We start from the raw sequence: 13,830 nt of genomic DNA, 5'->3' as shown, positions 1-13,830 counted from the left end.
CAGCCTGCTTTGTGAGCAGTGAGAAAGTCACCCCCAGGTACTAAGATTGGCATACCCTTGATAAAAGGGTAGGATGTAGCCTGTTTTTCTCCTGACGCTGGAACGTCCTAGGGATCACGGGCCTCTCCCATGCCCTGGAACCATCTTCTCACTGTGGCGCTCTTCACTGGTGCCCAACAGAGATCCCGAATACAGGACGCCGGATCAAGTGGGGGCTCAAGCCCTTAAGTGAGATGGAGCAAGGCAGAGCGGCCCTTGGGAGAGGGGCAATGCGGCACCCCTGTGCTTTAGACTTGGCTTGAGGAGGTGACACTTTGTCCACATGCCTGTGAAGAGAGGACGGCTGAGGACACACACCACCCGCTAGACTTCGCAAACGAAGTGGACGCGGGTCACACCACTGCGCACGCGCAGCAGGGGCTCCTGCCACGCAGGCGCACGGCGGCCCGGCGCAGGACTAGAGGAGGCAACGGCTGTGCGGCCTGCGAGCGCGCGCTCCCTTACCGGCCAACGGACGCGAGGCGCGCGCCATGGAACAACGGTTAGCTGAGTTTCGGGCGGCGCGGAAACGGGCGGGTCTGGCAGCCCAACCCAGCGCTGCCAGTCAGGGCGCACAAACCCCAGGAGAGAAGGCGGAAGCAGCAGCGACTCTAAAGGCAGCCTCAGGGTGGCTAAAGCGGTTCCTGGTGTGGAATCCTAGGCCCGCAAGTGCCCGGGCCCAGCCCGGCCTAGTTCAGGTGAGAAGACGGAAACCTCGGCCCTCGGACCTGGCCTCGGAGCCACAGTCGAAGGGGCGGCCCTAGCTGCCGGGGGTGTGGCCCTAGCTGCCGGAGGCGGGGCTGCTGGCGCCTCCCTCCTGCTCTAGGGCTGGACCGCTCATCTCCCGCCGCATGTGTCAGCACTGTTACCGGTTTTGACATTTTCTTTCCAGCCCGCGACCGATGCAGCTCCTGATTCGAGGCTGGAGGCGAGAGTCGAGGGTCCTGGAAGAAAGCACCTCTGCCCTTAATTTATTCACCCCGAATTGAGTTATCGTGACGCCCTGTGGCTTTGGGAAACCTCTCCACAACCAAGTTGAGCCACAGCCCTCTGCTAATGGAGGGTAAAAGGTCTAATTGGATACTGATCAAAAGTAGCAGTAATTAAAACTTCATTTGATTCGCACCTGGGGCACATGCAGCTAGTAGCCCACGTAGCCTGTGACTTAGAAATGCATTTGAATACAGAATTTACCAAAGTGTGGTAACTGAAACTGCGGTAGTGGCAGAAGCTTATTCAAGTTCCACAGTCAATGTTCAAGACAAAAACAGAAAGTGATTTAGTATGAAAACCTTTTCACATTTAATTCTTTTGATAATCTCTTATTTTGCAGATGAATTTAATTTGCATCCTTTTGTGTTTTCATTTAGTTTTAACTCATCAGTAAAATGGTAAGGTGGCTTGCGGTGAGATTGAAATGTCTATGTGGAAATACAGGACAAAACGTATCAAGGGATAAGTGCTTTGTTCCTCATAAGTGTAATAAGAACTAAAAAATTCCCTTTAAAATGCAAATGTAGTGGAAGAAAAGTGTACCTTGCTCGCGTTAAAATTATCTCCGTTAAGTTCATCTGTTATTGCACACCATTTGAGGGGATTTTTAAAAATTAGTGAACCTATTAATTTTGATTTGATATTCTCAGTGATATACAGGATTCCAGGTGACTTGCAGAAAGGTGAAAAGAGCGCAGCAGAGTTCAAACAATCCATTTCCTTGTGTGAAGTTTGTGTTAATTGTCTTTGGATAATTTTGTTGTTGACTAGAACTTTCTAAGTACAACACTTGCTTAAGATTTTAGAAACCATTTCCCTTATTCTTTTTCTCTCTGCAGTTAAAAACAATGTCTAACCCACGCAATGAGCTTTTGACTGTATGTCTCATTTCCAAAGGAATGAGATCATTGAGTTGGACCCAGAGAAACTGAACTCAGAGAAAAACTTCCATTATTGAGAACCCAAAAGCTGATGGCCAAAGGATGAGAGGAAATGCTGGACCTCCAGTTTCTTGTTAATTGCTCTGTTTTTCATAAGGGACTCTGCCTTAAGCTCGTTTTCATTGACTGTTACCATTTCTGGGTTTGCTCTGGTGTAAAAATTCTCATTTAATTTTTTTTCTTCAGATTCTGCCTCTAGTTTAGAAAAGAAAAATTCTAATTTACAATTCATGTCAGATAATTTTGATGGCACACTGTGGCCTGTCAGAGATTTCTTTAGCATTCTATTTTTTAAAAATTATTTTTAATTTTTGTGTTTTAATTGAAACAGCTTTATTGAAATAAGATTTACATACTACAGAATTTATCTCTTTTAACATACAATTCAAAGATTTTTAGTAAATTTACTGAGTCATGCAACCATCACTACAATCCAACTTTAGAACACCTCCATCACTCCAAGGAGACCCCTCATGCACGTTAGCAGTTACTACCCATTTCCAACCCCAGCCCTGCACAAACGTCAATCTACTTTCTATCTCTATACATTTGTCTTTTCCAGATGTTTCATGTAAATGGAATTATACAGTATGGTAAACACATTTTTCATCTATTAATTTTCATATTCAGCTAGGTTCAACATGTAGCCATAGCCAAATATTTTAAATTTTCCTTCTGGGAGTTTGAGAATATTTTTTTTTGATACTTACTTCTCCTTCAACTTTCTCTTTTTCGTACTGAAACAGTCTTTTAAATGATTACATTCATTGATTAACTCCTTATTTTTCCCTTCTAGCAGAAGACCTTCCTTTTCACTCTCAAGGCAGCATCCTTGGATATTAATTACCTTTTGTAAGGTACCCCTTTCTTGTGAGCACCATGTAGTTGTTGAGGCAGCAGATTTTCATGTTGTAGTTGAGATATTCTCTCCTCTACATAGTCCCACTTTCCAAAGGATTTACTTGACTTAGGTCCTTTTGTACACTTTATAAAACCAAAACCTTTTCTCTGAGAGAATTTCTTGTGTCGTGGAGTTTACTTCTTAGGGTATTGAATTTAATTTGAGCTTCGGAAAGTTGCTCAGTTAAAAACTCATTATCTTTTAGTTCAGAAATATCAACTCATTTTCTTTCTTGTAAAGAAACGTCTTGTGCTCTCTCTGAAGTTCTAGGTCTCTTTTTGTTTTCACACTTTGATCACGCTCACTTATAGCAGCAGCCAGTCTAGCATGGAATGACTCAACTTCAGCTTCCAGTCTTTCCTTGTTTTGTTTTGCCTTCTCCAGTTTAGACTTGCAATGTGTTCTCAGTTTTGAGGTCGTTAAGCTGTTGACCATACTGGGATACTGTTTTTGTTAACATTTTTCCATTGAGTTTTATAGTCTCTTGAAGGTCATCATTCATTTCTTTAATAATTTCAATGTCCTTAAATATTTCTTTTCCTTTTTGAGGTTCTTATTTTTTATTGTGTATACTTACATACACAATAAAGGCAGTATCTCTCTTCAACAAGCAATTTTCATGTATCAGGTCTTTCTTTTTTCTATGACTGCAAGAATCTTGACTTAAAGTATTTCTTCAAGCTTTCAATTCCATTTCTAGTGATCCGATGGTCAGTTCAAGCTGTTCTTTTACTTCAATTTCTTTCCTATGTTGCTCCACTTTCCTTTCTAACTCTTCCCTAATGTTTTCATACAACATATTGGCATTTCTTATCTTCTTCTTTTAAGGTGCATTCAAACTGTAGAGTTCTTGTTTCCATTCTACTTTTTAATATTGAACTGCGACTTCATTTCTTGTGTTTTGGATAGCTCCTTCAGTACACTAAACTCAGTTTTCATATTTTTATTGTCTAGTGTAAGTTGTTCACAGATAATTTTTTTTAAGGTCCAGGGACTTTTCACAGAAATAAATGCATTCTGGATTTCCATTAGGATATGAGAATCATTACAATCTATTCCATGTTGCTTAATGAGCATCATAAACTTCTTATAATGAGGGTAAGGTTCCTCATGATCCTCTGAAGCTGTTTCAGATAGCCGAGTTAAGTCATCAGGTTCATCTCTAAATGAGTTTGCTTTTTGACCTTTTTCTTTTCATTTGACATTTTCTTTGCAGGCCTAGCATGCTCTTCGTTCTCCTTCCTAGGAAATTGCTGATGGTAAGGTTTTCCACTCTTCCATTGTTGAATTAATTTATCATCGTCGTCAGCAGATGTACTATCCTACAGGTTTTTTTGATACTTTTTTTTTTTTTTACTTTTGTGCTTCTTTCTAGCTTCTTCAACCTATGGCTATTTATTTTCACTTTCAAGCTTTTCTTATTCTTCCTCTGAGGTCACTTGTACTTCTTGTTCTGCTTTGGATGTTTGTTAATTCTTCATTTCTATTGCTTTCTTCACAAAAGAATCATTTCCATGGTAGGCTTTAGGGAAGGATGTTTTTCAGGAGGCCCTTCTCCCTTTCCATTTACTATGTATTTTTTCCTTTTTTATATGAAGGTCCAAGTAAAGACTTTGAAACACTCTCAGGGATACTCTGCTTGGTAGTAAAAGTCAAGTCTTCATCATCTGGTTTAGGGCATGAATCAACACATAGTTTTTTGAAAATACTGAATGCAGATGCTTCAGAACTCCCAGAATCTTTTGCACTTGCTCCTCCTTTTTTCAAACTTGCATTCTTCTTGGATGCTTCTTCTGGGTTGTCATTTTGAAGACTGTTTTCAAGTATGTTTTTTTTTAATGTTGCAAAATTTGTTGTGTTTGTCAGACCATCAGAAATACATAATCTTCTGCAGTCTGTTAATACATACTCTTGAGTATGCAGATATTTTGTTGAAGAAGAATGCTAACTATACCTGACAAGCCATAACGTACAACAGGCATGAGGGCTGTTCTTTTCAACCTATCAACAGCATGTACATTTGCTTGTTTCTTTACTAAAATTCCACCTTTTGCTGTGTTTTGCAAACTATAGCAAGTAAAAGTGGTGTGTTTCCATGCTTGTTCAGCACTTCAGTATTCACATGGTGTGAAGGCAGTTTTTCTGCCAGTGGTGTGTTCTCATTATAGATAGCGTAGTGTAGTGCGTTGTTGCTGTAGACATCCATAAGATCTGGATTGGTGCCACGTTCTAGCAGAGTGATGACACAAATCTCTTCCTCGCAATGTACAGCCTTCATCAAAGGTATCCTGTTTTGTTTGTCACCAATGTCAGTCTGGCATTTTCAGTTCACCTGGAGAGTGACTGCTTCCACATGGCCATTGGCATAAGCCAAATGTAAAACAGTCCTGTTCATCCACAGATGAAGGAATACAGAAACTCTAGTATATATGCATAGTGGAATACTCCTCAGCCATCAAACTTTAGGACATCACCGCACTTCCAGCAACATGGAGAAAGACCTGTTCATCCACAGATGAAGGGATACAGAAACTGTAGTATTCATTCACAATGGAATACCCTTCAGCCATGCACATATACTGAAATCATATCACCTGGAGCCACACAGTTGAACCTGTTATTCCCTTGATGAAGGGATGACAAAACTGAAATATATATCCAGAATGGAATACCCTTTCACCACAGAAATGGATGAAATCCATTTGCAGTCATGTGGAGAAACCTGTTCATCCACAGATGAAGGGATAAATAAACTGTAGTATATATACACAAATGGAATACTCTTCATCCAGAAAAATATAATGAAATTACATCATTTGCAGCCACACTGTTGAACCTAGAAGTCATCATGGTAAATAACCTTTCCTGCCCATCCACAGCTGAAGGGATAAAGAAACCACTGTACAGATACACTGTGGAATATGCTTCAGCCATAAAGCTTTGGGAAATCCTGTCATCCACAGCCACGTGGAGAAACCTAGAGGACATTAGGTCCAAGGAAATGAGCCTGGTAGAGAAAGTCCCACACCTTTTAATCTCAGGCATGGAGATTCCAAAAACTTTATCTCCTGTCCATCCACAGATGAAGGGATCGAGAAACTGTAATGTATATGCACAAAGGAATACTACTCCTTGGCCATCAAAATAACTAAACCATGTCATTTGGAGCAACACAAATGAACCGCCGAGGCTGCAGCTGCCTTGTGCTGTGCCATGGATGGAAGCCACTGCGGCCTCCATCTGGGCCGAGCTCTGACCACAATGATGCCTCTGCCCCCACCCGGGCCTCCCTCTGACCGACAATGCCGCTGCGTCTTTTCAGTAGTCATTGATGAGGAAGTATCCACATCCTCCTTCCCACTACCAGATTTTGCTTGGAGAAAAGCAGTTTCCCGAAATAATTCTGTGACGAGCTTCTTCCACATTAGGACAAAAATGCTGGTAACTTTTAAAAATTCCTATAGAAACCTCCTGCTTCCCTCTCCAGCCATATCCCAGGCAAGCCCCCTGCATACCACCCTGCCCCAGAACCCATTCCCCATACCCGTCCACCACTCCTGACCTCCAGGCCTTGGCTCAGGCTGGCTTTCTGCTCAAAGGCTCTCCTTTGGAGTCGCCTGGCTAAGCACAGCTTTGCCTCACCCCCCAAAAATCTAGTAGTTATCTTGAATTTCTCCCTTTCCCTCACTATCATTCATTCATTCAACAAAAATGTTGTCATGTGCCCACCATGTTCCAGTCTTTGTCCTAAATCCTGGGAGACAGTGTGATTAAGACACAAGTGCTACTCTTGTACAACTTGCATTTGAGCTTGGGCAGCAGGGAAAGGAGGACAATAAGCAAAACCGGATAAATGCTATGAAAGAAAAAAGATAGAACCAGTAGATTGTGATAGTGAATTAGGGGTGAGGGTAGCAGAGTACTATTTTAAATCAGCTGAGCAGGGAGAACTCACTAAGGAGGAGACATTTAACAAGAAGAAACCACCCTGGCAAAAACAGGGACTAAGCCAAGGGCACATAGGGTGACAGTTTTGCTGTTTGTAGTAGGAGGGGTCCAATCAGGTGATGTGTGAGGGGAAGGGAGCATTCCTCTCAGAGGGAACCACAAGTGCAGAGGCCCTGAGGTAGGAAGCAGCCTGATATTTGAGGTATGGCAGTGCCTTCCTTGGACCATGCCTGGGTATGATGCAATAGTCACAAACACTTCTTCACCCAGGTTTTACAGCAGAAGGGAAGTGGTACTCAGACAAATTCCAAATGAGGCAGAGGAATGTCCGTGTCTCTCCTCTTCTTTGTTCCCTTCGTCAGTTTGTTTACCCCACTGCCCCCCACACCCATCTCCCTCTAGCTCCCTAACCTTTCTCCTGCCACCCCCTATAAAGGCCCTTAATTAAATAAAATGGGTTTTGGAGGAGACCATCCTAGGATCCTAGACTGACCTCATCTCTGCCTATCACTAGTTGTATGGTTTTAGGGAAATTACTTAACCTCTTAGTGTTTTCTTATCAGTAAATTGGGAATAATAATGCCTGCCTCCTGGATTACAAGAGTTCATACATTTGAAGGCTCTCAGTAAATGGTGGCATAGGAGCATTCTTCTTTTTGTACTCCCTAAACGATAAATTTAGTTTATTGTGAATTTCAACATGTATATTCAAAATGTATTTTGTGTCCATCAATCCATTATTTCCATCTGACTGCTGTCACCACCCTGGTCATTGTCTGGCTCTCTCTTGCTAGGCCTCCTCCCCAACCTTTTTAGCACCAAGGGATTTCGTGGAAGACAATTTTTCTACCCGGGGGCGGGGAGAAATGGCTTCAGGATGAAGCTGTTACACCTCAGATCATCAGGCATGAGTTAAATTCTCATAAGGAGCGGGCGCCCTAGATCCTGCACATGCGCAGTTCACAGTAGGGTTCATGGTCTTATGAGAATCTAATGCCACCGCTGATCTGACGGGAAGTGGAGCTCAGGCAGTAATGCATGCTCACTGGCCGCTCACCACCTGCTGTATGGCCTGTTTCCTAACAGGCCACAAATCCATACGCGTCCGGGGATTGGGAACCACTGCTCCTGATGACAGCTGGAGCAGTCTTAAATGAAAAGTGGATTATAAGTTCCCTGCTTAGACTTTCAGCTGTTTCCCATTTCCAGAATCTTTACTGCAGCCTGCCTGGCTGTACTTGATCTGGCTCCCACCCTCCTGCCCTCCCTCCTTAGCCCTGTCATCTCATGCTACTCTCCCCCTTGCCCAGTACACTGCCCAGATGCATTCTTCTTGGGCCAGAAGTACTGTGCATGCATGTCAAATCTGAAACAGACGTTTCTTAGAGTATTGGGGGTCAGGGATGTGGCTGATAATATAAGGGCCTCTCCAATCAGACTTTCTAATCTAACCGAGGAGATACTAATTACAGTGTTGATGCTAAAGAAAGAAGGTTCTGACAAAATAGAACTTCTGAAGCATCATAAATCAGATAACCAGTATTTGTGATCCCCTTTTAAATATTCATGTGAAGAAGAATAGTGGATGTAACTGAAGCGATGAACTAAAAGTTCTGCTGTGTATTGAGAACCTAAGTGTGGGATGCCGTGTTTGGATCTGGAGACACGTTGCCTCCTGGTACTTAAACAATCTGGCATCACACATGACATGACCTATATTAAAAGAGAGACACTGTAGTACTGAATAGTTTGGTGCTCAATGAGCAGGAGAGCTAGCTGGTGCTCGGGGAGGCAGAGGGGGCACCCTCCCTGATGGCCAGGGAGGTCAGGGCTGACAGTTCATGAACTGTGCTTGCCTGGATGGAAGGCAAATAGTTGAGGAAGAAAGAGGAAGTGGATGGAATTCTAGGCCTGAGATGAGGACTGAGAATATCTTTGGGTAATAAGACCAGTTAAGCTGGAGTAGAAGGGTCATTTATGGAACAAAAGGTTGTGGATCGTGTTGTAATGGAATTTCCTAGACCACTGTGACCCACTAGTGGATGGTGAAATTAATATAGAAGATCTTGTCCCCTATTAAAAATGTTTTTAAAATAGAATAGGAAATACAAGAGAATGTCTCCGGGAGGGTAAGTGTTGACTTGTGAAAGGTTGTTGCATATATGTATTCTGGGTTACAGTCTCAAATGTATTCCTAATTGTAGGGCATGCTTAAAGAGTTCTGAGAACAGTGGACTGGACACAGAGCTGTCTAAATACCTGTGTCTGCCATTAGCATCTGGCACAGGAGCCTGTGTACTGGCATTTCAATCTGTTGAACAAATTGAGGGCCTTGGGTTCTAGCCCAAGGAGTTTGGATTTTATCCTATAGGCAGTGAAAGTTTTTGAAGATTTGTGGGCAGGAGGATAATGGGTCTTTAAGAAAATTCATTTAGCAGTTGTACATAGGATGGCTTGGGGAGAGAAGAGATAGGAGGCAGGGAGTCTAGTTAGGAGACATTGGCTGGGTCTTGGGTGAGTGACAACGACCTGTGTAGGTTAGTCACAGGGGATGGGAAGGTAAGAGGGCCGTAATGGCTGTAACAGTGTTTTTTGTTTTTGAGACAGTGTCTTGCTCTGTCACCCAAGCTGGTATGGTGGTACAATCTCAGCTCACTGCATCTTCCATCTCCCAGGTTTGAGCGATTCTCATGCCTCAGCCTCCTGAGTAGCCGGGATTATAGTCATGTGCCACCATGCTGGCTAATTTTTGTATTTTTAGTAGAGATGAGGTTTCACCATGTTGGCCAGGCTGGTCTCAAACTCCTGAGCTCATGTAATCTGCCTGCCTCAGCCTCCCAAAGTGCTGGGATTACAGGTGTGCGCCTGGCTGATTTTTTTTTTTTTTTAAACGTGAAAAGGATTTTTGTTTCCTGTCTCTATTTTAGAATCATGCCAGTCATAATATCTTAGGTCATCTAATCAGATCAACAAAGGTACGTTGACTCCGACTATGTTTGAAGCATTTGTCATGACTGTTGCATTATCAGTTATTCAGGAGTTTCTGTATGGGGCACAAATTAGCTCTTCTTAGCAGCAGACTAATCTGAAGAAATGACTCCCACGAATAAGAATCTGTCTGAATGCTGTAGGGCTTTTATTAGGTCTCATCTCACTAAGTGCTGATCAGTTTTGATTGCTGATCAAAACTGTGCTGATCAGTTGGAGCAGAGCACATAGGTTCTTTGGAGATGATTGTTTTAGAGAGTAGGGTGAGAGAATAGAAATCAATGAGCCAACAGCCTTCTCACAGCAATGAAAACTGCCTTTTCAGATTATTTTTGATCATCTCAGCTCCATTACCGTTTATTCTTTCTTTTGTTTGTTTGTGTATCCTAGGAAGCGCCGCAGCCCCAGGGCAGCACATCACAGCCACTGAGGAACATAGCCATTCCTCTGCCATCAGCCTGGGACCAGTCTTTCCTGACCAATATCACCTTCTTGAAGGTTCTTCTCTGGTTGGTCCTGCTGGGATTGTTTGTGGAACTGGAATTTGGCCTGGCATATTTTGTCCTGTCCTTGTTCTATTGGATGTACGTCGGGACACGAGGCCCTGAAGAGAAGAAGGAGGGAGAGAAGAGCGCCTACTCTGTGTTCAATCCAGGCTGCGAAGCCATCCAGGGCACCCTGACTGCAGAGCAGTTGGAGCGCGAGTTACAGTTGAGACCCCTGGCAGGGAGATAGGACCCAGCTGTGCTGTCACGCAGCTAACTTCTGATGTGGTCTTTCTCACCACTGGCTATGGATTTGATTTCAGGTGTATAGGACCTGAAATGGCAGCTTGCAGGTTAGCTCTGTGACTGCATGGTTCTTCTACATTCTTTCCCTGATCTTTTGCTGCCATTTGATCTTTAGTGTTGGTGAAACTCTCTAAAGTACATTTACTGTGGGTCCGATGCAATTTATAAAAATTATGTACTCAAGAAGGGAGACCTGTTTGTCTCATTTCTCATCTGTTTGGGGGATGATTTTAGAGCACTAGAAAGGCACTGGGGAGATTCTCAGCTTAAAACATCCAGCCATTCGAAGTAATGATTAGGTACATCAGGGCTGCATTGTAAATGTTCTCTTTAAGTCTTTTAACATTTATAGCAATCTTTTTTTTCCCAGAAAGTTTAGGTTGCAAGTTTTGGGTTTCTTGTTTGTTTTTGTTTTGCTTCCTGCTTTAATTCTTTCATTTTCAGTCATTACTGGTATTGAAAAATAAAATATCTTTAAAACATCTCTTCAGAAATAGGTCCTTCTTCATTGCCCATCACCATCTTCCACTCTCTATTATTTTGTCACCACTCAGTAAAGGAAGGTAGGAAGGGACAAAGGACTAAGTGCAGGTGTGGGGAGGGATTTCACAAGTGGTTATTAATAGCCAGTTCAGCAAGAAGTATTGAGTGTGTACAAAGGGGAGGGCTGGAAGTGTAACTCCAGACCTGTTGGCTGCTTGAGTTGTTTCTTAGATTCTAAGGCAGCAGTCCCCAACATTTTTGGCACCAGGGACCAGTTTTGTGGAAGACAGTTTTTCCATGGACGGGGTGGTGGTGGAGGTGGTTTCGGGATGTAACTTCCACCTCAGATCATCACGCATTAGAGTCTCATAAGGAGCACGCAGCCTAGATCCCTCGTATGCGCAGTTCACAATAGGGTTCTAAGGGCTTTAGAGTAAGTAACCTTTTCATCTGGGCCTCTGGTGAGAAATTCTGTAAACAGTGATAATCAGGCTGGATTTTAATGTTCCTTCCTCTTCCGGTACAATGTTACAAGTTTGGGTTCATTAAACTCAGGCAAACTCCCATTGGGTTGGGGCTTCTCTCATTAATTCCATTTTGTGGCTAACCTTACTGTGTTTCAGCCCTTGTTGAAAATTCTTCTGATATGTGTTGCTCTTCCTCACAACCCTTTGCCCATTGGGAGTTTGGCTGTCCCTCAGAGCCATGCGGTCAAGCAGATGGTCCGTTCTAGCTCACAGAAAAGTCTTTTCTTCCATGATTTCTGTCTGAACTGGACATGTAGAGAGTATGGGAAACAGATGAATCCCTATTAAACATGAAGTTTTGATTGTATTTAAGATACAATTTTGTTGACTGATTTATTTTCTTAAGGCTTTCTTAATTTTCTTGATACTTTCCTTGGACTTTTCCATTTCATAAAAGTCCCACACAAGGGAGTAATTCCCTAATCTAAGTTTTACTGCAGTGCTCAGGGCAGTAAGCATTGCTGTAGGAAAGAACTCATTTGTATTTTAAAAATGTATAATTCAAACTTTCCCCTAAAACAAAATGCCTGTAACTCTGAATTAGAGAGGTTTGATCCAATTAGTACTCCCAGTGGGGTAAAGACTTAAGCACAGAGGAGACTTGACCTGTGGGTGGGTGGACCTCAGTAGTGATTTTTGAAATGCAGCTGTTTTTGAGGTGGAGTCTAGATTTCCTCAAGCCCATCTTGCATGGGATTTTCTGTGAATAATTTTGTCACTTCTCCTCACCTCTTCCCAAAGGTGCATGTAATGATGGCATTAGGAAAAATAGGGTGTGAATCAATTAAAGGCCTGACAGGGAGAAGAAGAAAGAACAATAAGTATTTGGTGCTTTCATCAGACCATTAGGCTTTAGGTGCAGCCTTGATTTCCCAAATTTAGGCCTATTGATCTCAGAATTTCCACTCATAGCCTGACCATTAACCCAGCATGCAGCCTCCATTAAAGGATTCTTCTGTCATCAGGGAACTTGAAATCCCAGAGGTAGATGCAGCCCCTGTGATAACTTTATACACGACTGAAGTCGTTTCTGTTCAAGTCTAACAAGTAACTTGGTTTTTGCTTTTATTCACATTATCCCATCTTGCCTACTGATAGAGACTGTTAAGCGAAACTCTACATCTAAAGTTGGAAGGGACCCCAAAATGCCATCAAGTGTGTTCCCCACCCCCAACCTTGGGCAGGGCCATCATTTATTCCCAACTAAAGATAATTTCTTTCTAGTGAACCCCTAAAGAAGATTCCAGGTACTTCCTAGGAGGTTCTTTATGTTTACTGAAAGCACTTTTGCCACTCCCATCCTCACCATCTGGGGTTATTTTGTCTCCTAATCTTAGTGGATGTGGAGTCCCTGGAGGCCTATGTGAGCATCCTTCAGACTGGTAAACCCTTACTCAGTTCTCTCTTCTCTCTGCTCTTTAGGCCAAGTCATTGAGCTGTACCTCTGGGACTCAATCACTTTCATGCTAGCCCTGACCTAAGTTTTTCAGGTTTGAGTGAGGGTGAGTGTCCCTGTGGATGGGTGTAATGACCTTTCTCAAAAGCTTTGGAGCTTTTCCAGTGATGACAGGCATGTGTGTTTTGTGCTATTAGAGTTATGCTTTTGAGTATAGGCAGTCTTCCACATTTGTCTTTTGACTGACCTGTGTGTCGGTCAAAAAGCTCTGTGCTGCAAAATCTTAGAAAGTTACACAATTGAAAGAACCAGTGACCCTCAGTTGGGCAGAAGACATCAAAATTCGAGCTATGTGCTTTTAGTTCCTGCTACTCATACCAGCAAATATTTGTAGATGCCCTGGGTTTGGCACTGCTGGGGACACACACACAGGAGCTCCTGCATAGGATGAGCGTCCCTAAGAACCCAGGGATGCAGGGGTGGGGTTGGGATGTCATGGAGCATGTTGCCACCAGGCGGTGGTGTAGAGCTGCCACTATACCTCATGGGTCCCTTCACCTCACACTTGAAAATTTACGTAATGTAGAAAACCCTCTGGGATGTTTATTTCAACCACTTGTGCTGCTTTTTCAGTTTTTTTTTTTTTCCAGTTTAAAATTTACAGAGGAAAGGGCTCATCAAAGGTCCTGGGAAAGGCGTAGAAAGCTACCAGAAGTGATTTATATATGTATTTTAAAATAAAACAGCAGCTCCCCTCTAGACTTAGCAGGCAGTGTTACAGTTGCTTGCACAGAGCTGAGCTTTGCGAGAAGGAGAAGGGGAA

At 42.9% G+C, this 13,830-nt stretch overlaps 1 protein-coding gene across 2 annotated transcripts; it reads left to right on the top strand.

Moving 5' to 3' along the window:
• Positions 1 to 418: 418 nt before the first annotated feature.
• Positions 419 to 11,924, top strand: SAYSD1 (SAYSVFN motif domain containing 1). 2 transcript variants are annotated; one of them, XM_030929176.1, is made up of 3 exons: positions 437 to 737; positions 1,872 to 6,315; positions 10,201 to 11,924. In XM_030929176.1, exons 2-3 carry the CDS (start codon positions 6,088 to 6,090, stop codon positions 10,543 to 10,545), a joined length of 573 nt encoding a protein of 190 aa, XP_030785036.1. In that variant the 5' UTR covers positions 437 to 737; positions 1,872 to 6,087; the 3' UTR covers positions 10,546 to 11,924. The 2 variants fall into 2 exon arrangements, with proteins under 2 accessions (XP_010388027.1, XP_030785036.1); XM_010389725.2 differs by lacking the exon at positions 1,872 to 6,315 and having other exon boundaries at positions 419 to 737.
• The last annotated feature ends 1,906 nt before the right edge of the window (positions 11,925 to 13,830 follow it).

The sequence above is a fragment of the Rhinopithecus roxellana genome, chromosome 4 (assembly GCF_007565055.1).
Source record: "Rhinopithecus roxellana isolate Shanxi Qingling chromosome 4, ASM756505v1, whole genome shotgun sequence".
NCBI classification, from domain to species: domain Eukaryota; kingdom Metazoa; phylum Chordata; class Mammalia; order Primates; family Cercopithecidae; genus Rhinopithecus; species Rhinopithecus roxellana.
The sequence above is the reverse complement of the archived record's forward strand: the minus strand, read 5'-3'. Positions and strand labels throughout refer to the sequence as shown.

Bases quoted from the DNA above. Each gene is read 5' to 3' on its own strand.
- SAYSD1 (XM_030929176.1), top strand. From the start codon at position 6,088: ATGGATGGAAGCCACTGCGGCCTCCATCTGGGCCGAGCTCTGACCACA. The intron at 6,316-10,200 runs GTAACTTTTAAA...TGTGTATCCTAG, and splicing joins ACATTAGGACAAAAATGCTG to GAAGCGCCGCAGCCCCAGGG.